This window comes from Prionailurus bengalensis, chromosome D1, assembly GCF_016509475.1.
Source record: "Prionailurus bengalensis isolate Pbe53 chromosome D1, Fcat_Pben_1.1_paternal_pri, whole genome shotgun sequence".
Taxonomy (NCBI): Eukaryota; Metazoa; Chordata; class Mammalia; order Carnivora; family Felidae; genus Prionailurus; species Prionailurus bengalensis.
Window position 1 is genome coordinate 18,919,664 of NC_057346.1, and position 23,154 is coordinate 18,942,817.

At 50.8% G+C, this 23,154-nt stretch overlaps 1 protein-coding gene across 3 annotated transcripts in view; it reads left to right on the forward strand.

The window, feature by feature from the left end:
- Positions 1 to 23,154, forward strand: part of SORL1 (sortilin related receptor 1) — a 172,441-nt gene that overhangs the window by 139,733 nt on the left and 9,554 nt on the right. For all 3 annotated transcript variants that reach the window (XM_043579649.1, XM_043579650.1, XM_043579651.1), the window contains exons 33-45: positions 1,956 to 2,087; positions 3,057 to 3,183; positions 3,349 to 3,518; positions 5,887 to 5,999; positions 6,226 to 6,330; positions 7,110 to 7,182; positions 9,479 to 9,561; positions 11,471 to 11,567; positions 14,219 to 14,403; positions 17,535 to 17,654; positions 18,518 to 18,682; positions 20,475 to 20,649; positions 21,637 to 21,743. In XM_043579649.1, the coding sequence (XP_043435584.1) occupies positions 1,956 to 2,087; positions 3,057 to 3,183; positions 3,349 to 3,518; positions 5,887 to 5,999; positions 6,226 to 6,330; positions 7,110 to 7,182; positions 9,479 to 9,561; positions 11,471 to 11,567; positions 14,219 to 14,403; positions 17,535 to 17,654; positions 18,518 to 18,682; positions 20,475 to 20,649; positions 21,637 to 21,743 (1,652 nt within the window). The remainder of the gene's footprint in view (positions 1 to 1,955; positions 2,088 to 3,056; positions 3,184 to 3,348; positions 3,519 to 5,886; positions 6,000 to 6,225; positions 6,331 to 7,109; positions 7,183 to 9,478; positions 9,562 to 11,470; positions 11,568 to 14,218; positions 14,404 to 17,534; positions 17,655 to 18,517; positions 18,683 to 20,474; positions 20,650 to 21,636; positions 21,744 to 23,154) is intronic.

Below are 23,154 nucleotides of genomic sequence, written 5' to 3' on the forward strand. Positions count from 1 at the left end.
ATCCATTAATCCGAGAACCCTATCAAAAAAGGAAAGGAGGAGTGCCTGGGTGGCTCAGTCAGTTAAGCATCTGAGATGGTTGGTTTCAGCTCAGGTCATGATCTCATGGTTCGTGGGTTGGAGCCCTGCATCAAGGCTCTGGGCTGGTGGTACAGGACCTGCTTGAGATTCTCTCTTTCCCTCTGTCTCTGCCCCTCCTCTGCTCATGCTCTCTCTCTCTCTCTCTCTCAAAATAAATAAGCTTAAAAAAAAAAAAAAAAAGGAAATGAGATTAGTATGGCATGATTCTTCTCAGAAAAGCTGGCCCCTGAAGGCCACTGCATTCTGTTCTAAGTGCTTGTTAATCATTTGTTGAGTTATCAGTTTAGGAATCTTCACAGATTAATAGCAACTAGATTCTCAGTTTCTAAAACCTACATTTTGCCACTTTAAAAATGTTGAGACATGTTTAATAAGCTGTTGTTTGATTATATTTTTCCACGTGGGATAATCCTGTGTTGGGGATCTTAGCAGTCTCTTAAAACAATGCCTTTCACAGGGTTTCTCCTTGACCGTTCTATATGAAATGACCCCTGCCCAGCGTTCTGTTATTATTCTTCTCTGTATGTTTCTTTGTAGTTGTTAATCACTGTCTAAAATACCAGAGTTGTTTGCTGTTTCTCTTAATAGAAAGCAAGCTCTATGAGGTTAGGTCCTTTGTTTTACACATCACCATAGTCTTAGCATCTTGAACGGTGCCTGATTCATGGTAGCCCTCCGTGACTATTCACTGGATGGGTAGATGGTTGGGTAGAGGGGTAAATAGAGGGGTAGATGGGTGGATGGGTGGGTGTGTAGATGGATAGATGGGTGTCTAGATGGGCGGGTGGGTGGATGGATGGATGTTGAGTAGATGGATGGTGGGTGGGTAGATGGATGGAGAGATGGAAGGATGAATTCCATCTTGAGTTTCTTATACTAGTGGGTCTCAGACATTTTCCAAATGCCCTAATGCAGTTTTATTTGTACCCAAGCCCCCCTTGCAACTTCCCCCAAAGCAAACCAGTTTCTACTCAGCGTATAACAGAGCTCTATAATACAGTGGTTTTGCAGAAGGGGGATTATAGTTTGTAAAAACCTCACATTTCCTTTCTTTCGCTGCGAATTACTCTAGTAGAGAGCTCTTTTAAAAGCGCAGCTAATTGCAGTCTATACTTCCACACTAGAGACATGCCGTCTTTAATTCGCCAGTTGAGGATGGTTGTTACGACATTCTACCCCGCCTCAACCCCTGGGTCTCTTCATCTCTAGCGACATCTCTGTCGATCCCTTATCCATTCCCGTTGCCATCCTGGTTCTCTCGTGAGAACCTTATCCGTTCTTTCTACCTGCGTCTCAAGGTGTGGTTGTCAGAGGTCGATGCGGTGTTTCAGGTAGAAAACGGGATTACTTGTCCTTGTTCTGGAACAGAAGTATTCAACCCTGGCCAATTCTGGTGAATCGCTGTGGAGCTTGTAAATGACCGCATGCACTCTAGATCACTTGACTTCAAAGCTTTTGCTCTTCCCGAAGGCAGGGTCCAGCGGTTACCGTCAAAGAGGCATCACGGTGCCATTGTGGGGGGGTTACCACTCCTCATCTCGGAGGCGTATTTTTTTATTAATTTTCTTTTAATGTTCATTTATTTTTGAGAGAGAGAGAAAGAGAGGGAGCGAGCAGGGGAGGGATGGAGAGAGAGACAGAATCCGAAGCAGCCTCCCGGCTCGTAGCTGTCAGCACAGAGCCCGACCCGGGGCTCAAACCCACACACCGTGAGATCATGACCTGAGCCGAAGTCGGACGCTTAACCGACTGAGCCACCCAGGTGCCCCCAGAGACGTATTTTGAATCAGAAGCTGATTAGTTCGGAGAATGCAGATCCCTTTTCCTAAACACGACAAACCGTTACCACAACGTAGCCCTCCCCTGTGTTGCAGCCACACACAGCACCTTGACCTGTATGAGCATGGAGTTCAAGTGTGAGGACGGCGAGGCCTGCATCGTGCTCTCCGAGCGCTGTGATGGCTTCCTGGACTGCTCAGACGAGAGTGACGAGAAGGCCTGCAGCGGTGAGTGCCACCCCTCGGGCCCTGGGCTCAGCCTCAGCTCTCCCCTCCCCCACTCCAGCAGGAACCCTTGGGAGCCTCCTCAGTCTGAAGAGGAAACCGCTTTTTGCCCAGTTTTGGAGCACCCGGTGAAGTGAGGCTTGTCCTGCCTCTGTGGTAGTTTGAACTCATCCCCGTGAGGGAAACACTGGTCTCGGATTTGTTTTCTGTGGACGTCCCACCTCGTGTGGGTGCACCATGCTCCCAGAGCCTCAGGCTTTGCGGTGGGGTGAGCTCAGTCCTTCTGTGTAGAACGTGTCTAGAAATCGTCCTAGTCCTTTTGGGCTGCCGTAACAGACCACCACAGACCGAATGGCTTATAAGCAACAGAAACTTCCTCCTCATAGCTCTGGAGGCGGGAAGCCCAAGATCAGAGCACCCGCAGATTCCGTGTCTGGTGAGGGCTCATTTCCTGGATCATAGATGGCCGCCTTCTCTGTGCCCTCTCACAGGGAAAGGGGTGAGGGAGCTCTCTGGGGTCGCTTTTATGAGGATACTAATCTCATTCACGAGGACTCCATCCTTATGGCCTGAACACCTCCCAAAAGCCCCATTTCTTAATACCATTATGTTGGGGATTGAGTTTCAGCATATGAATTTTGGGGGGGGGGACACAAACATTCAGTCTACTGTAGCGGCAGTGGATCGTGCTATGACATTGTCCCTGGACCTGCAGTATTTTCTGTTGAGAAACAGCTTACCCCAGTGCAGACAAGGAGGCGAAATATAATGAAAATTTCGTGACCGGATATTTAGGAGACCCCGAGAGAGGTTGTGTAGGAAGGTTTGAACTCTTTTTCTGGAAGGTCTCAAGATGATGACAGTGGCTTGACAATGTGGATCATGATAGGTCTGCCTAAAAATCAAAGGACCTCTTGGGTCCTTTGGAATCCAAGGATACCACTTTCCATCCCTTTTTCTCCATCTCTCTAGATGAACTAACTGTATACAAAGTACAGAATCTCCAGTGGACAGCTGACTTCTCTGGGAATGTAACTTTGACCTGGATACGGCCCAAGAAGATGCCCTCCGCTTCTTGTGTCTACAACGTCTACTACAGGTGGGTCCCGTCTTTGCCTTGGGAGAAGAAAACCGTGTCCTTACCACCACTGGATGTTCTGTAAACCCTAGTGGCGAGCACGGCGTGGCTCCCCGCTCCCTGAGGCAGGCATCCCAGCAACCCCATGCTGCTTTGACGTGACGGTATCTTTATTCTTTTGGCCAGGGTGGTTGGAGAGGGCATATGGAAGACTGTGGAGACCCACAGCAATAAAACAAGCATGATATTGAAAGTCTTGAAGCCAGATACCACGTATCAGGTTAAAGTCCAAGTGCAGTGCCTGAGCAAGGTGCACAACACCAACGACTTTGTGACTCTGAGGACGCCGGAAGGATGTGAGTGTCACAGTTAATTTTTATGGAGCGCACAAGCCCTTAGGTGGGGTTTTCAGAGTTTCTCAAGGACGCTTGGCAACGTGGGAACATAATTACATGTGCCTCACACATGCAGAAGATTTGTGGTGAAAGTTTATGGTCCCACCCGAGTGGTTGACCATGTATGTATTCTCCTTATCACGTCACGTAATGTTTTTCTACCCTAAGAAGTTAATTTCGGATTGTGCCCACCGTTGCCTCCTTTGCATTTCTTATCTTGTTCCCGTCCCTACCTTCCGTCTCCAGGTATTTCCCAGTACTCAGGATTGTGAGATCATTGTGAAACCATGAGGCACGCCAAGGCTATTGAGGCTAAGTGGTAAAGAAATTTGCCGAAACTCACGTGTCCTAGAGGGTTCCCTGCTTCTTCCCCTGTCACGGTGGCTGACACTGGGTGACTGTGCGTGTATTCCAGTGACCCTCTTTCCCAAGGTTTTGCGAACGTCTCATTTGCCAGTGCCCGTGCTAACATTTAGATTATGGTTGGAGACATCACTGTGAACTCAACGCTGGTCTTCATGTCCGTGCAGATGCGGACATGTGAAATAGATTCAGATAGGCGTATCTAGGCGGGTTGGTATACATGCGTATATTTGCACGCTTTGTCAGCTGAGAAGGGCCAGACAGAGAGAGGACTCCACAGTAGCAGTGAGCGCACCTGTCAGTAAGACCTGGGCTTCTGTGCCATTCTTCAAAAAAGGAAGACCTTCAAAGAGGGCTCCTTGAAGAATCCGTTGATTCCAGCACTAGCGTGGGGCAGCTAGGAGATGAGCCTACAGAAAGCAAGGAAGTGCGTGTGTGGGTTACGACTTTGTTAAATTAACGTTTGTTCAGTAGAGCCCCTGGGGTGCCGGACGGTCCACGGAAGACCACAAAGGAAAATCGAAACAGAGAGGTTTATCATTCGCAGGTTCCCCAGGAAGAGCCACAGCACACCCGAGGGGCCACATGGGCAGGGGAAGGCAGGGTGCAGGCAGAGAGAGTGGCGGGTCCTGGGCACATGCCCTTTTTAGGGCTCCCGGGTACAGTACATTGGGGTTCCTGTGCTGAGGCCGCATCGGTCCATTCAAGCCAAAAACAGGGGGTAAAGCTCTGTGGAGCACACCAGGGGAAGGTCCGGGGAGGCAAGGGAAACCGTTGATCACACGTTGATCAGTCGTGTCAGGAGCTCAGATTTGCTTGTGGCTCTGCAGGCTGCTTTCTGGGGCACACGCTTGCGTGAGGGGCTGGTGTCAGTGGAAGACGTCTGGAGGGTGCTTGGCCAAACAAAACGGAGGCTCAGGCAGCAGTATGGTACTGCTGAGGAGGACCTTGGCTAAGTTCTTGGCGCCCCGGAGCGATCTTTGAAATACCCCATTCGTTGATTTTCTTTCCACAGATAATTAGCTGAGCACCTAGTATGGCTCAGGTGTTAGGTTAGATATGGGAGCTTCGGGTGAATGAGACACAGTCCTGCCCTTGGAGGGCTTGCCAGCCACCGATTGTTGATGAATGCTCACCGCATCGGTTTGCTGGGGCTGCCATAACAGAGTGATGTGGACCGGGTGGCTTCCACGACAGAAACTTATTTTCTCACAGTTCTAGAGGCTGGGAGTCCGAGATCAAGGTACTGGCAGGGATTTTCCTTCTGAGGCCTCTGTCCCTCTGGTTTGCGGATAGTATCTTCCGCCTGTGTGTGGGTGTGTAAGGGGGGATGGGAGGGCCCATAATACTCAACATTTGTGGCTTATCCACGTGGATAAGTACGCTGCAGTCAGAATGAAGTTTGCCCAGAAGGTATCGTAGCTGGTTTTCATGTATGGTGGCGTCTCACCCAGCTCTTGAAGGCAGTCACAAGAGAGAAGATCCAGAAATGTCTCGGCCGTGCCCGTGTAATTAAAGGAAAGTAGTTAAAGAGCCTGCTTTGAAGGTGATCCCATTCATTCGGGTGCAGAAGTTCTGCGCCGTTAGAAAGTCTTACTCCTCTGTGGTCATGCCCGTGGTACGAGGGTTGTACGAGAAGTCGAGGCAGCAGGTGCTGTGCTTGGCGGTTAGGATCTCAGCATTGAACGCCCAGTGCCTGCAGGTGATTCTGTCCTGCAGCCCTTGTGAGCCTCACACCTACATCACAACCAACGAAGCCGTGATCTCACGTGTGGACAGCACACCTCACATTCCAGAAGAGAGGAAAGGTTTGTCGATGCCGAGGCCAAGCTCACGGCCTTTCCTGGTGGCTTCTTGCCAATGCTGGCTCCAGATTCTTTCTGGGCTTTGTGGTCAGTCTCAGGGAAGTTCCTCCCATTCACCCAACACGCAGATGGGCTTTAACCCTGCGTTGACTCTCTTCTAGTGCCAGACGCCCCTCGCAATCTCCAGCTGTCGCTCCACAGGGAAGAGGAAGGCGTGATTGTGGCCCACTGGATTCCTCCCGCCCACACGCATGGCCTCGTTCGAGAGTACATTGTGAGCATCTTCACGTGTGACTGTGTGAACAGGAGGTTCTGGGTCTGCCAGCACAGCGGGGTGTTCTGTGTGACGAGCACTTGATTTGGGGTAGCCTGGTAAATAGCGGTCCACCTGTTAGAGGATTTTACATATCACCTCCCTCTCTCCTCCTGCCTCCTCGTCAGGTATCAGGATGTCCCAGACCATTGGGTACCCTGCTGATAATTGTTTCTTCTCGCTTCAGGTGGAATACAGCAGGAATGCTTCCAGGATGTGGGCGTCCCAGAGGGCTGCCAGTAACGTCACGGAAATAAAGAATTTACTGGTTAACACTCCGTACACCGTCCGAGTGAGTGTTAGCACCCGTTTCGGCCATCCGGGCAGCCTTAGAGCATGGCTATGTGAACGACTTACGAATAGTCTGCTAAAAACCCAGCCCCTTGCTCTGGGGGGCGGGGGGGCGGCGGGGGGCATCATTTTTTTTCAGTCTCTTAAATCAGTGCCACAGAGAACTTGAAATCAGACTTCCCTCAGATAACCAAGAATTTATGGTAAATGCAGCTTTCCCTGCTTTTCGCCCCGATTTTCTGCTCGCGTTTCAGCTCCCATACGTCTACGCTTGCCACCTTTCTGCTGATCCTTGGCTGCAGGGTGGTACAGAGCTATGGTCACTGGCATTTACAAGCCAATATCGTAGGGATCTTAAGCAATATGTTATTAATACCTTTAGCAGAAAAGAGAGAGATTTTGTGCAGAACATGTTTGTTGGGACCCTTAAGGGCGCACACCGACTCCATGACCCGGATCGTTTCCCCATTACCCTTTTTCATTTGTGTGTCTGAATGGCCCCACGCCTCCACGCGCACACGCACCCCCCCCACCCCCGCCCTTGACGTCCATCAGTCCACACGAATGCCGTCATGTCTGCACTGTCACAACCCCCTTTGCCCAGCTTCCTCTTATTAGCCCCTTGTTTCAGATGCTGGGGCCTCTGAGTGTCCCGGATCCCCCTGTGTAGAACGTTTGCCACCCTCACTGCCAGGGTCTCAGCCCCGTAGCCCACTGGGGACCCTCGCTGTATGGTGTGCCGCCTTTATCTTCTACTAATTCACGCTCTGATTTGAAAAGGTGGCTGCGGTGACTAGCCGTGGAGTGGGAAACTGGAGCGATTCTAAATCCATTACCACCGTCAAAGGCAAAGGTAAATGATTCCAGCGTTCGCAGATTCAGAGGACAGAGAAACCCTTCGGAAATAACTTACAGTATGACTGGGAAATGGAGAAGCGTAGAGGAGAAATCTTCACGCATCCTCCTTCTGCCCAACATGCACACATTTCCAGGTGTTTCCATACTCCCTTAGCTACAAAGTTTCTTCGGGTGCCTGTTGAATGTCCTCCTGCCCCTGAGCCGAGCATCTCTAAGGATGCAGACGTACAAGAGGGATTTCCGAAGGCCATCGTGCCCGGCTCTTATACTCATGCACAATATCCGAAATCAAAGGACTCCTTCCTTCTCGCCAAGGGTACAGAGGATTTTGTCCGTGTCCATTTATGGTGTTTGTAAGATCCCCCCCAGGCTGACCCTTGTGTCTTCCCCAGCGGCGCTGACAAACCGTGTGTAGGTGGTAGTTCCTAGCGCCAGAGTTGACCCTAGTGATAGCTGACTGCCCGCCAAGAGCCGGGTACTCGGGAGCACCTGCTGCTCGGCATAGATCAGCCCAGGTCACGGATGTAAGAACAGATAAGGAAGTAGAAAGAAGCAAAGTCACCTCCCACGCGGTCAGTAAATCGCAGAGAGCTGGGAGCAGACCCTGATCCTCCTGGCTCCAAAGCCTGTGCCTTTAGCCGCTGGGCTGCTCTGCTCCCCCTGGGCCGAGACGCATGCTCCCGCTGCCCTGTCCCGCTTGCACATGTCCTCGCGAGGGCAGGGGGGCCCGGCTTGGTTTCCTCCGCCCTCGTGTCACTGGTGTTGAGGGCGAGCCAATGAAATAATTGAGGAAGGAATGAATTAAAGCGATTAAAATGACGGCTTCTGGCATACTTGGGGGAGGCGGATCACAGCCTCATGTTCCTCGGCGGTTTCCTGATCTTAGCCTTGGCACTCGCGGCTTTCGTTTCTGGACAGAAGCGTCCTATGGGACACGACTGGGGGGCTTTAACCTGAGCCTGCGCCAGTGAGAAACAGGCTGTGGTTTATGGAGAGTCACTATCTGGTTGCCTTTGAAATTGGGGCTCCTTGAGATCAGGGCAAGAGGAAGGCAAACTTAGTGAAGCCAGCCATTCTGTAGCAGGGTGCTCTTGGGTAATTAGAAAAAAAACGGACTGAGTTCACACTCCCCTAGGGTTTTTGCTGTGTTGTCATTTCCCTCTACAAAACCCATCAAAGCATGCGGGCCGTACGTATGGAAAAGAAGGGACCCTGGAAGGTCAGCAATAAAACATGTGCCTTGAATTCTCTCAACGCAAATCACACCTGCTTTGGAAAGTGTCTTAAACTTCTTTTGTGTGATTTTGTTGGTGAGCCTCGGCTCATAACAGGTTTTGGTTCAGGCACGTGCAGGAGGTCACAGTGTGCTGAATCAGAAAGTATGTGTTGCGTTCTGTCCGTGATCCTGTGTCCTCGTGACGTAACACACAGGACAGTCAAGTATACAAGTTGTCATTTAAATACTGTCTTCTGATAATAGTTATCCCACTAAGCCCTTTGGATTACGGCTGGCAGAGCACCATCCGCCATCTTGTGGACAGGCCTTCTGAACGTCAAGGACCATGCTCATCACTTGCACTGAGAGGGGTCTTTTCCCTCTGCCACTTTCTTTTCCCACACACACCCCTCCCTGCCCCCAGTTCTCAGCTTGGGCTCTGGCCTTTTTGAGAATGCCAGTGACTTACTAGTTCCTTCCTCTGTCCGAGGTGGGACTTTACTGGACACGGAAAGAAAAGGCACATTGGTTGAGTTAACATTAGTATGAAGGGAAGTAAGTTGCCTCCGGTTACACAGTCGTTAAGTGTCTAAAACGGGAACTTGAACTCGGGTTTGCCAGACTCCAGAGGCCACGTGGTTTCCGTCTTGCCACACGTGCATTTACGACTTCTGCCTTACGATCTGGCCTGCTCTCAACTTTTGAAGAGGACGTGAGGCCGCCGAGACCTCCTTAGTGCCAATAAAGGTGGCGCTTTCTGTGATCCCCGCACGTTTCAGAACCAGGCCGCTGCTGGGCTGTGTGGGGGCATTTACACAGTGGAACTTTTCTGCTCCACCTGATTGCCAGGAGAGCGGGCTGAGCCGAGAGGGTTACGTGTTCGCCGGGCAACTGTGGACCCAACCTCCGCTGCAGGACGACAGCGGTAAAAGAGACGCGTGAAAGCAGCCCAAGAAATGCCCTTTCTTCCCCAACTAAAAAGATCGCTTTGTCTGTCGAGTTGAAAACTGTTCGGCCCTGCCCTCCTCACTTTTCGTCACGTGCTTTCTCTTTCTGAATTCCTTTTTGTTTTCAGTGATCCCACCACCAGATATCCGCATTGACAGCTACAGTGAGAATTCTGTAAGCTTCACCCTGACCATGGATAGTGACGTCAAGGTAACGTTGGAATTTCCAAACAGCGGCGGGTGGGGCTCTCCTTTGTATGGAGCTGGTGCCGCATGGGCCAAATGAGATGAAGAAAAGCGAGTGATTTGATCCAGTAAACCCAAAATACCCTGACGAGCAACGTGAGTCTTTGCACGTAATTGTTCTGCCTCAGCCCGGTGCCTTTTTTTCCTTTTTTTTTTTTTTTTAAACCGTATAATTAAATGGTTCACAGCTACAATGCAAATAAAGAGTTGGTGTTAACAGAATATGTATGCCCTGTAATTTTCAGCTTTATTGGATTTCCTGGTGCTAAGCACTAATGCAGAGGTTCCCACAGGGGAAGAGAGAGTCGGATGCCTTAGAAACATGCCCCCTTGTAGCCACCGCGCCCCCTCCCCTTCCAGCGCCCCCGTCCGCTCTGCGAGGCCTGTCTGCAAAGCCGGCTCCACCCGGGTTCTCTGCCTGCCTGTGGTTTTCCAAGCTGAGGTCCACCTTCCGTAGCGTTCTTGCCTGTTTTGCCTCGTTTCCCTCCCTGTCCGTGGAGCGGCGGTGGGACAAACAGCCTTCAGAGCCCCTTGTGCTGTTTACGGGACTACAGTTTGGGGGCACATGCCCTTGGCTTCAGAGACCGTTGGTGTAAGAAATGGCCTTTATATAAACCCTGTCTGTATGACGGTTTTTGGTCTCGCACGCGTTTTTTGGCTGGTGTCCCATATTTAAAGGTCTTTAGATCAAATTCCTTTATGAGCTCAGGACTTCGAAAAGGTAGGCTTTCCTGATACACGGATAGGTTTGCTCCTGTTAGACAAGAAGAGCTCAAAGGGAGCCCTTTTGTAGCGACCTCTTGGCCTTGACTGCAAGGATTGCCTGAGCTGAGATTTATCCTTAATTACCATAACGTAATTATCTTTAAAGTTTTCCTCTTTCATCCTTTGTGAATTGGCTCTTGTCCTTTTATTCTGCATCAGTGTTTTTGATTTCATCAAGCCCATATTTTATATTCTACATAGTCTACTGTTTGTTTTAAAAATTTTTTTTTTTAATGTTTATTCATTTTTGAGAGAGAGAGAGAGAGAGAGAGAGAGACAGAGCCCGAGCCAGGGAGAGGCAGAGAGAGAGGGAGACACAGAATCTGCAGCAGGCTCCAGGCTCCGAGCCGGCAGCACAGAGCCCGACGCGGGGCTCGAACCCACGGACCGCGACATCACGACCTGAGCCGAAGTCGGACGCTTAACCGACTGAGCCACCCAGGCACCCCTTTAAATTTTTTTTTTTAACGTTTATTCATTTTTGAGAGAGACTGAGCATGAGTGGGGGGAGGGGCAGAGAGAGAGGGAGACACAGAATCTGAAGCAGGCTCCGAGCTGTCAGCACAGAGCCCAACGTGGGGCTGGAACTCACAAACCGTGAGATCATGACCTGAGCCAAAGTCGGACATTCTACCGACCAAGCCACCCAGGCACCCACCCCCCTCCTTTTTTTTAATGTTTATCTAATTTTGAGAGAGAGAGAGAGAGACACACACACACACACACACACACACACACACACACAGAGTGTGAGCAGGGCAGGAGCAGAGAGAGGGAGACACAGAATCCCATGCAAGCTCCAGGCTCCAAGCCGTCAGCACAGAGCCTGACGTGGGGCTCGAACTCACGAACCATGAGATCGTGACCTGAGTCGAAGTCTTATGCTTAACCGACTGCGACACCCAGGCGCCCCTGGTTTTAGAACTAGGTGCCAGGTAACTAAATATTCAGTGATCGCACACTTGGAACCAGCCTAAAGATCAAAAGAAACCTGTCTGCGGTAAGAAAGGAGATGCCGAAAGCAACCATCTTCAAGGGGTGCCTTTTGCGTTTGCTGTGCTCCCTTGACTGTGTACTGTTCCTGTAACCTGTTTCTTCATTCTCGGCAGGTGAATGGCTATGTGGTGAACCTCTTCTGGGCATTTGACACCCACAAACAAGAGAAGATAACTTTGAACTTCCGGGGGAACATCTTGTCGCACAAAGGTAACACCTTGGAGCTAGTTGGCATGTGAGCAGGGAGGAGAAAGGAGATCGATACTTCCTGGTGGCAGAGTTTGTGTGGGGGCCGCCTGGAAAGGGAGGCTCTCCCCTGCCTGCTGTTCTGGGTGGGCTGAGCGAAGAGACTGTAAATGACCCCTGCTTTGGTGGGGGGGTGGGGTGGGGGGGGTGGTCCACTTGGCTCGTCAGCCTCCTTCTCTAGCTTGGTGGCTCTTCTGTTGGCTCTTAATGGAAGTTGGAGGCTTCAAAGAGGAAAAACTGGAAAGAAGCTAGATTAACCCTCTACCGATGATTTTTTAGCTCCAAAAGAAAGTTCTGAGAGTAAGTTACCTGCACCTCTTCTCTGGCGTGGTTCGCTCCTGCTTTGCTAATGCGAGGTCCACAGGGCGTGGTGCATCGTTGGTATTCAGGGCACATTTGTTGAATGGACGGACAAGTGACCTGAGCTAAGGGAGGAGGGAAGGAGGTACCCCAGTCCCTCTTATATGTGTGCACCTACTGTGTGCAGGCATTTACCTAGGCGTTCTTTGTAACCTAGGCATTTTATACAACCCCCGTAATAAATCTATGGGGTATGCTCATTTCATGGGTGAGAACCCAAGGTTCAGAGATAAAGTAGTTCCCTCGGAAGGTGGCAGCTTTAGAACGTGCAACTTTCTGATTTCTGAGGCTATGATCTCATTGTCTCAGTGTCGCACCGATAGAAATCGGCAGAATCAGAAGCAGTAATCGTCTTGCCTGAAATATATTAGGGCTAGCTAGATGCGAGGCACCCTGCCGAATGCTTTTTTTTTTTTTTAAGCATTTTATTTTTGAATCCTTGGAATAGTAGATGCTGTAAGTGTAGTTGTTCTTTTCTGTCTTACAACAAGGAAATGGACTTCATTTGAATACAATTGACCCTGAACAGTCGGGGGTTAGAGGGCACTGACCCCGTTGAAAATCTGCATATAACTTTTGACTCCCCTAAGACTTAACTACTAACAGCCTGCTGTCGACCAGGGGTCTTGCCAGTAACATGAACAGTGAATTAACACACATTTTGTATGTCGTATCTGTTATATACTGTGTTCCTACAATAAAGTAAGCTAGAAAAAAAGTGTTCTTTTTTTAAAATTTTTTTTATTTGTTTATTTTTTAACGTTTTTATTTATTTTTGGGACAGAGAGAGACAGAGCATGAACGGGGGAGGGGCAGAGAGAGAGGGAGACACAGAATCCGAAGCAGGCTCCAGGCTCTGAGCCATCAGCCCAGAGCCCGACGCGCGGCTCGAACTCACGGACCGCGAGATCGTGACCCGAGCTGAAGTCGGACGCTTAACCGACTGAGCCACCCAGGCGCCCCGAAAAAAAGTGTTCTTAAGAAAATCATAGGGAAGAGCCAACATACATTTATAGTACCAGATTATAAAAAACCCATGTACAGGGGCACCTGGGTGGCTCAGTCGGTTAAGCGTCCGACTTCGGCTCAGGTCATGATCTCACGGTTTGTGAGTTCGAGCCCCGCGTCGGGCTCTGTGCTGACAGCTCAGAGCCTGGAGCCTGCTTCGGATTCTGTCTCCCTCTCTCTTGGTCCCTCCCCCCACTCGTGCTCTGTCTCTGTCTCTGTCTCTCTCAAAAATAAATAAAAATACTTAAAAAAAATTAAAAAATAAAAAACCTATGTACAGGTGGGCTCATGCAGGATCAAACCTGTGTTGTTCAAGGGGCAGCTGTAGTTTTATATCCTGCCCTTTCCACTTAACGTAAAGTTGTAGGAATTTTCTAGTCTCATTAAATATTCTTGAAAACAACTTTTTAAAAAAATTTCCTTAAATGTCTATTTTTGAGAGATAGCGCATGAGCAGGGGAGGGGCAGAGAGAGAGGGAGATATTTTTGAGAGAGAGACGACGCATGAGCAGGGGAGGGGCGGAGAGAGAGGGAGACAGGCTCCAGGGTTCACGCTGTCAGCACAGGGCCCAATGTGGGGCCCGAACCCACCAACCACGAGATCATGACCTGGGCAGAAGTCAGACACTCAACCGACTGAGCCACCCAGGCGCCCCTCAGATGGTCAACTTTAAAGAAACTACCTAGCGCCCGTGCAAGTGTGTTATTTGTAGGAGTTATCAGTAACTAATGCTGGGATGAACTTGCAAAACGATGAAAATCCTACAGCATGTGGGGCTCACTTAAACCTAGAGATTACCTTAAAAAAATAGGGTATCGGGGCACCTGGCTGGCTCATTCGGAACAGCCTATGACTCTTGATCTCAGGGTCATGAGTTTGAGCCCCACACTGGGTAGAGATTTTTTAAAAAACGCTTAAAAAATAGGTTGTTGTATACCAAGTAACAAATTCTTTTTTTTTTTGACGAAATTTTAAATTTTAATTCCAGTATCATTAACATCTAGTGTTATATTAGTTTCAGGCGTACAATATGGTGATTCAGCACTTCTGTGCGTTACGCAGTGCTTATGACAATAAGTGTGCTCTTAATGCCCATCACCTGTTTCACCCAGCACCCCCCTACCTCCCCTCTGGTGATGTCGGTATGTTCTCTGTAGTCAAGCGTCTCTTTCTTGGTTTGTCAAGACACAGATTCTTGACTGATACCTCCAGCTCCCTCCTGATGTCTTCTTGTCCCTGTTTTCAGTTACCAATCTGACCGCTCATACATCTTATGAGATTTCTGCCTGGGCCAAGACTGATTTAGGGGATAGCCCTCTGGCGTTCGAGCATGTCATGACCAAAGGAGTCCGCCCACCTGCTCCTAGCCTCAAAGCCAAGGCCATCAATCAGACTGCAGTGGAATGCACCTGGACTGGCCCCAGGAATGTGGTAAGTCAGCCAGGGTGACCTTTGCAGAGTCAGTATGGACCCTGCCCTGATGCGAGGCTAGGCAGCAGCCCGAGGGCTTTCTCCTCTGTTACCACTTCCTCGTTTCTCATCCAAACACAGACCGCTCTCTTGGTCAGTTCTGGATTACCTTCTAGAGGCATCTGCCATCCCAGCCCCAGCATCCCTTTCCACACCTTGGCCTGGCATCCGAGAGAAAATGCGCATGCTCTTTGCTGTCGAATAGACTGTGAGTTTCAAGAGGGGGTCATGTTCCTGTCATGGGGGACCCACCTTGGCTCGTGGGCGTGGTGACACGTTAGCAGCACTAACAAGACCCTCCAACTCCTCCCACCTATGTGACCCCCCCCCCACGCCCCGGCCCCCGGGGCTGCTCCTCCCACATGTGCCTCCCCCCTCCCCCTTCATCCCAATGTCCCTGCTGCACGTTACATAGGTCATTTTTTTTTTTGTCATTATGTATGCATTTTGACTCACTATGATCAGATTTGTGCTTCCTTTTAGAATGTGGCTTTCATTCCCCATACCTCCCCTTTGCTCTTAGGTGGGTCTTCCCAAGGTTCTTGGCACATTTTCGCCCCCTCCTGCGTCTGTACCTTGGCTTATGCTCTTTCTCCTCCTGGAGTCCTTCTGTCCTTCTGGTCTGCAGTTCAATCCCACTGTCTTCTACTTGATGCTTTTCCCGTATGAACTCCGGAGAAATGTATAGTTGGTGCCATTCAGAGACCTGTCTCATTAGATACCGCTTTATCCTCGTTGACATTTTCCGTGCATTATGTATCTCCCTAACTAGTCTGTAAGCTCCTTGAAGGGTTTCTGAGTTTGCTAAAGGGAGAAGCCCATAGAACTAAATCTGTAGGCGAGACTTAGTCCTCACCGTGACTGGTGAGCATGGAAGCCTGAGTCTTGTCTTCTGAGGGCGTCTCCAGTGTGCATCTGGAGTGGGACTGAGCGATGGGGAATGAACCAAGGTTTGCACGTAATTGTAAGGTCGGCCTTGAAGAAAGGGGAAGTAAGACACCCCGAGAACCCTTTTTCCTTCTCCCACTCGATCCTTTCATCAGCTCCCTGGGGTCCGTGTTCTCAGTTTACCAGTGAGGAAACTGAGGCCCAGAGGGGTGAGGAGGCTCGCCAGAACTGAAGCTGTAAAGCAAACTCAGGTCTGGCTCGTGTGACAGCTTCTGCTCTTTTGTGGCTCCAGAGCCCGATTCGGAGGCAGGGGCAGAGATGAGACGCCCAGAGCCACGCCCGGGACCCCCCTTTCCCTCGAAGTAGCCTCTCTGCACAAAGGGCCTTTCTCGCTTGCGTACCCAGCCGAGGCCACGGCCACCTTGCCGCACCCAAGCGTGTTTGCAGCGTGGGGCCTAGTGTATGGCACCTTGAGTCGTTACTTGACCTCAGGGTCTCTGATTACACGTGGACTCCGAGAAGTAGCCTTGCTCTGCCTCGTCCTTGCTCCGCGTAGCTTTCCGAGGGCGAGAAGGCCAGTGAAACCACCTGTCGCGAGCTCTCCGCTTCTTCCCGACTTCAGTCCACTGAGGACGCGAGTTCGTCACCCACGGTTGCCCTCTCCACCGTGGGAACTGCACAGCTGCTGTCCATCTCTGGGGCCCTTCTTGCACCCTGGCCTCCTTGGCTCTTGGAGCCCTCTCTTGGCCCCTGGCCGGAGCCGCCCCACGCCGCCCCACCCCCAGCAGCCACAGGCCTGTCCTGTGGAAACCAGGCCTGCTTCTGAGGCTGGAGGTCCCCACCCCCATTCCCGTCTTGTGCTTTGAGCACCTTCCTCTTCCTGTTCTGTTCCATTTGCTTTGCTTCTGACTCCCTGGAGCCCCCCAGTTCTTTCTTTCCTCGCCTCCTACCAGCGTATCACCCCCTTGGGGCTTCCCTTCCCCTTCCCTGTATGCTTTCCCCTCTCTGGCCCTGGCTGCTGAGCAGATTCCAGAAAATGCACAGCTCTCTGGGCCTCGGAAGTCCCCGCACACGTCCCTGGGCCATGCCCTCGGGCCCCACCTCCTCTCCAGACTTGTACAGCTCTCTTCAAGCCCCCGTCTTACCTGCCCATGCGTGCTTGCATGCTGCCTGACAAAGAAAGCCTCCTGGGCACTTTACTGCCCCTTCCCCGTTATAACCCCCCCAGAGGCCATCCCCTACCCCAAGCCCATCAAATCCCCCGTCCCTGCTTTAAACTCCCAGTTTTCCACCCACCTCAGCCGGGGTTCAGAGTGGCTGCGTATCACAGGGCTGAAAGTGACAGTGGCTTTTACAGGGAAGGTGGAGTCCTTCGGCGGCCCTGGGTTTGTACAGCAGCAGCACGGTTTGATCTGGGACCCAGGCTGCCCGTGGCATCCATCTTCAAGGTCACCTCAAGGTCTTGGAGGGCTGGAGCCACACCATCATCTGGGTTCCAGGCGGGAGGAGAGCTGAAAGAAGGGCTCCTCCCCCTATGTTAATGAGCCCGTCACTCAGGCCCCACGTGACATCTCTGCTTAAAGTTCATTGGCCAGAACTTTGTCACCTGGCCTCCCAGCTTCCGGGGAAGTGGGAAGTGCAGATTTTCTTCCAGGTGGCAATTCTCACTAAGACCAGGATTCTGCTAAGGGGGAAACGAAGAATGGGTGTGTTCTGGGCAGCGCCCCGTGTCCGCCCTGCTGCCTTCCCTCCTCACCTCCCCCTACAAATGCACTCGCTTCCTCCCCAATCAGCACTTCCGCTCAGCTCCCCTCTTCCATCCCTGCTTTTCAGGTAGCATGCCCCCCGTTCTCTGGGACCCACCGCCCCCTTCTCCGCGGCTCCTTGTGCAGTCGCTCCCTGTAGCATCCCCTGTTCTGTACTGGCAGCTTGTCATTTATAATCGTGTCTGTTTTTCTTCTCTGCTCCTCCTTCCTCAAAAAAAACGAGCTCTTGGAGGACAGAGAGCACCCGCCGTGTTCATCTTGGTGGCCGTGGGTTCGCTGCCAGCCCCAGTGCGCCTTCTCTGTAAATGCCGATGAAATACATGCTACGTGAAGACTTTTCTCTCCTAAGCTCCCCTGCAGCAGGGCATAAACTAGGCATTTCAAGAGAATGAAGTCACTGGCCACCGAGCTGATGTCCTCTTCCATCCTCTTGACCAGGTTTATGGCATTTTCTACGCTACATCCTTCCTTGACCTGTATCGCAGTCCGAAGAGCTTGACTACTTCACTCCACAACAAAACAGTCATTGTCAGGAGGGATGAGCAGTATTTGTTTCTGGTAAGGTTCCCGTACCAGGGGGTCCAGAGGGCTTTCTGTTCTTTAAGGATGGCTTAGATCCTGGGCGCCTCGCTCAGACCGAGACCGGGGGAGCTGGACGCGGGACTCCAGGATCTGAGTGTGTGAGGAGAGGGTAGTTCCTCTTCTGTGGCAGCATCAAGTTCCTGCTTGAAAAACAGAACGAATGACCCCTTAACCCACCGCAGCTCGCTGGTGGGGGATTGCGAACTCGGCAAATGGGTCGCAGCAGGAACAGAAACACACACCACTTTGTCCGACTCCGCTTCTAGGAACTTAGCCCACATACTTGTGTCATGTGTGCCAAGATCTCTGGAGAAAGGTGTCTGGTGCGCTCTTGCTGGTGACAGCAGAAGGTTCGAAACACGTGGCTGCCAAGGCTGGTTAAGAAGAGCGTGGCTGATCCTTGCAATGAACTACAGGGTGACCCTTCAAAAGACAGAGAGCCCCGTACCGAGGGGGAGACATCTCTGGGCTCTGTTATTAATGGCAAGAAGCGAAGAGCCTAATGAGCCGTGTAATATTTTCTCGTTTGTATAAAAAAATTAAGAAGAGGCTACCTAGACGCACACACACGTAGACACGCATGTGTAGGAGGCACGCGTGTGTAGATCTGCGCTTAACGTATGCACGGGACACCGGGAAGGAAGCACCTAAGACCATTTCCAGCGATACTTCTGGGAAAATGGATTAGAGATCTGGGATGGGTGGGGAGTTCTCTTACATTCTGTGTCTTCTGTTGCCATGATTGAATCATAATTGGGTACGTGTGTCAGTGTTTTGTGGGGGGAGGGAGAAAAAAAGTCTTAGCATAGACTGCATGCGTCCATGGGTGTTTGTTTCAGGTCCGGGTGGTGGTGCCCTACCTAGGGCCGTCCTCCGACTACGTTGTGGTAAGGATGATCCCGGACAACAGGCTCCCACCTCGTCACCTGCATGTGGTTCGCACCGGCAAAACCTCGGCTGTCATCAAGTGGGAATCCCCGTATGATTCTCCTGACCAGGACCTGGTGAGCGGGCCGGGCATTCGGCCGGCCATGCGTGCTCTTGGCATGGTTTGGGAGCGGAGAGGGGGTCCTGTGATGGGACCAGGAAAGCCAGCCCTGGTGGCGGGAGCTCAGCAGGAGGTCTCTCCCCCCGTTTCTGTCCGGCCAAAGAAGGGGTCCTTGCAGGTGCCTCTTCTTAATCGTTGCTTCTCCATGATTTCCAGCTGCCATGTTGGTCGGTCCCTCTTTCTTCTCTGACTTCTCCCCTTCCCTCCCCTGATCCTCTGAAGCAGGGTTGGCAGACAAATCCCTGCAGGCCAGATCCAGGTCGTTGCCTGCTTTTGTAAATACAGTTTATTAGAACCAAACTCTTACCGTTCGTGTACATCTTCCCTGTGGCTGCTTTCATGTGACACGTGGCAGAGTTGAATAGTTCTGGTAGAGACGCATTTGGCCTTCAAAGCCTGAAGGTATTTTGTATCTGAACCTTTACAAAAAAGTTTGCCAGGGGCGCCTGGGTGGCGCAGTCGGTTAAGCGTCCGACTTCAGCCAGGTCACGATCTCGCGGTCCATGAGTTCGAGCCCCGCGTCAGGCTCTGGGCTGATGGCTCGGAGCCTGGAGCCTGTTTCCGATTCTGTGTCTCCCTCTCTCTCTGCCCCTCCCCCATTCATGCTCTGTCTCTCTCTGTCCCAAATAAATAAATAAACGTTGAAAAAAAAAATTAAAAAAAAAAAATGTTTGCTGGCCCCTGGTCTAAAAGAAGAGGCAATAATTCTGAAAAACAGCTTCTGTTTTCCTTTGCTCCAGGCTGCCCTCTCCGTCATCCCAGGGGTGGGTGGTTTTATTTATTTATTTTTTTAATTTTTAAAAAATGTTTTATTTATTAAAAAAAATTTTTTTTAATGTTTATTGTTAAGAGAGAGAGAGAAAGACAGAGCGCAAGTGGGGAGGGGCAGAGAGACGGGGAGACACAGAATCCAAAGCAGCCTCCAGCTGTGACTTGTCAGCACAGAGCCGATGTGGGGCTCGAACTCACAGACCATGAGATCATGAGCTGAGCCAAAGTCGTATGGACCCTCAACCAACTGAGCCACTCAGACACCCCTTAATTTACTTTTGGGGGGGGGCACATAAGTGGTGGAGGGACAGAGAGGGAGACACAGAATCCGAACCACGCTCCAGGCTCCGAGCTGTCAGCACAGACGTGGGGCTCAAACTTACAAACCATGAGATCTTGACCTGAGTCGAAGTCAGACACTTAACCCACTGAGCGCCCCTGGGGTGGATGGTTTTAGATGCTCTATTGCTAAAGCTTTCCTTGACTCTCAGCTTCTTCCTGGTGATGGACTCTCCTGCACTTACCACATGGCCCTGTCTTTTCCTCTTGCCTCCATATATGTAAGAAGCAATCTGGGGGAGAGAATAAGCAGAGCGTTTTGTCCTTTTGTCTCCTCTGACAACATCCCGAAACTATCACAGCTGAGGAGATGCTCTGAACACTCAATTTGGATTTTTCTTGCCTGTTCCAACCTATTTGCTGATGCCACAATAAATGTAACTTTCCCTAGGCTTGTTTTCTGGGTTGAATTGATAATTCTGTGCACAGTTCTGGGAACAAATACCTGTTCCAGATTTGGACCTGGCCACCCCCAAAGGCTTTCCAAAGAGCAGAGTCAGACTGTGGGGCTCAAAACATCGTTGCTCTGGGTCGCAGCCACTGATGCGCTTATGTTCTGTCATCCACCATCGAATTGCAAAGAGTTAAAAAATGCCAAGTTTCTGATTACCCTTAAGGTCTCTTTTTTCCTGTTCTAGTTGTATGCAATTGCGGTTAAAGATCTGATAAGGAAGAGTGATAGAAGCTATAAAATAAGATCCCGCAACAGTACCGTGGAATACATCCTTAACAAGTTGGAACCTGGAGGAAAATACCACGTCATTGTCCAACTGGGGAACATGAGCAAAGATGCCAGTATAAAAATCACCACAGGTAAACAGGAGAGAGATGAGGAGCCCTCTCACGCAGCAAGGTACCCACAGGGCTGCTAGGAAGCCCGTAGACACACAACATCTCTCAGGAACTGCATGGGAAGTGTGGTATCCACACCTGGCGGGCAAGGCAGGGTTCCAGGGCCTGGGCTACAGGGTGGTGGCCTGGGGAGACGGCTGTCATTCTCCGTATCCTGCATCGCTTTCGCTCTCCTTCTGCCTAGCTGGTTTCGACATTTTTAGGGGCCAAGGGCAGGAATGCCCCAAAGAGGTAGGAAGTGAAACAGCCTTTGCCACGAAAGCCGAGGATGGGAACCTAGGCTGAAATCACAGTGGTTTCTTGCGGCCAAGGAGGGAGACTAAGAATCGGGCAGCGTATTAAAGGGGGCTTGCTGCCAGTCCAGAGCTGGCTCAGCCGTCAGACTCTAGTTCAGAAAGCAGGTCACGAGCTCAGGTACCTGGCTAGCAGCAGACAGTGTCAGAATGTCCGCGACAGAGGCCCCACTAGGCTGGCGGTGTGAGCAGCGGGTCAGGGCCTGACTCCAGTGTCACTTCAGGGCTCTCTTGTCGGGTACAGCCCCTGGCCCCTCACTGAGCAGTCAGGCTCCTCAGGTCTTGGGGCGGGACCAGGGAGACAGGAAAGCAGACTGCAACCAGAGCAGAAGTCCAGGAAGGCTCTGGAACCGTGGTCCATCCCACCCCCTCCCTTTCTCCCCGACCCAATTTGTTTTCGGCCATCTGTGGCTCTGAGGGCCACTAGAGTGGGTACTATCCAGATTTGGCCAAAGGTATTATTACGGCGATAAGAGAGATGCCACTTAGGGAGCGTCTACCTTGTGTGAGGCTCAGTACTAAGCAACACATGGGTTCCGTTTCTTCCTTGACCTAGCCTTTCAAGTTAGCGTTATTTAATCTCCCTCTGACCAGAGAGAACAGCGATTCCAGTACACAGCCACTAACCGCATCCTGCTGAATCTTTAATTTTCAGTTTCATTGTCCGCACCTGATGCCTTAAAAATCATAACAGAAAACGACCACGTCCTTCTGTTTTGGAAGAGTCTAGCTTTGAAGGAAAAGCATTTCAATGAAAGCAGGGTGAGTTCCTCCCTCCTCCACAATGACTTCGGGGGTCTAATTGAAATGCAGCTTTAGAGATGGGCTCCTTACCAGCCCGCTGGCGCGTCAATAGGGGGAGAGAGAAGGAAAAGGGCACGGGAGCGAACTTGAGAACAAAAGGGCCATTTTCTGTGGGCTCGCTAATAACTCAGAGGTTTATCCTGCCCGTTCAAGAGAGCCCTGCACTAAGCACCTTTCATTCCTGAACTTGTTTTCCCCCCGCAAGACAGGGGAATGGGCCAAGCCCTCCCTGTGCCTTCTGACAGTCCCAGAGCAGGGCCGTGGCTTCAGTGCCGGGGACTGAGCTACATCCGTGCCGTGGCATCGCGGTTTCTTTCCGGTGATGTCCGAGGGAGCAAGAAGTACCTGCAGATAGTCCGTCAACATACAGAAAAGACTTGTTTTGTTTTGTTTTGTCACTGGCAGACCCATGACTGTATTCGCAACAGGAGATGGGAGGGAGGAGGAGGGCGAGTAGATCTGCCGATCTGTCACCCAAGGGTGGACAGGTTCTTGAGCGGACCTGGCTTGTCCCCGTTGTCAGCAAAGCACGAGCTGAACAGAGACACGACAAATCCACTGTGGCTCTTTCGCGGCACAGCGTCGGTAAAGGGCGCTGGGGTTGTAAATGGTCACCCTGTAATGCCAGAAGCAAAGCTAGAGTAAAATTTGAAAATCCTCACAGCTCTCGCCGCCGGGACCGATACATGGTTAATAAACTCAAATATAAAGAAAGCTTTCAAAGCGGTTCAGAAGACTAATATTCTGATTCTGGAAAAGGTACCGGTAACACAGTAAAAACTCCAGCAGCAGTGGGCAAAAGAAAAAAGGATCAATCTCACTGGTGATCTGAACAACAAAGATAGGACCCTTTCAACATTAAATCAGCTAAGTTTGGCAGGGGGGGAAGAGTATTACCAGAATGAGCCGTAGTTGGGGAGATTAGCATGCTGGGAATACAAATTGGTTCAGCCTTTCTGTAAGGCACTTTGGTGATACATGTCAGAAATAAAAAGCGTTCGCATCCTTTGGCCCGGCAATTCTTTCAGGATTTTATTCTCAGGAAACGATGTGCATAAAGAATTTATGTACAAGGCTCTGTTGAGGGCCTTGTTTTATTTCTGATAGCAAGAAAGAGGAAATAACTTTAGTGTCTAAGAGAAGAGGATGTTTAATAGTTAATTAAGTGAATGACCGACGTTTGTATCATTTGAATGTTTTTCTTTACACCTTTATGTATGTTGCACGCTCTCTACAGCAAGTACGTGCTAGATAGAAGCAATCAATGCTAGTTTCTAAAGAAGAATGGAGGGACAGGATTCCAGGTAGGGGGTATTGGGAGGCCCAGTTTGGCAGCCAGTGGTCCGCCTCATGGCCCAGCTTTTAGGTG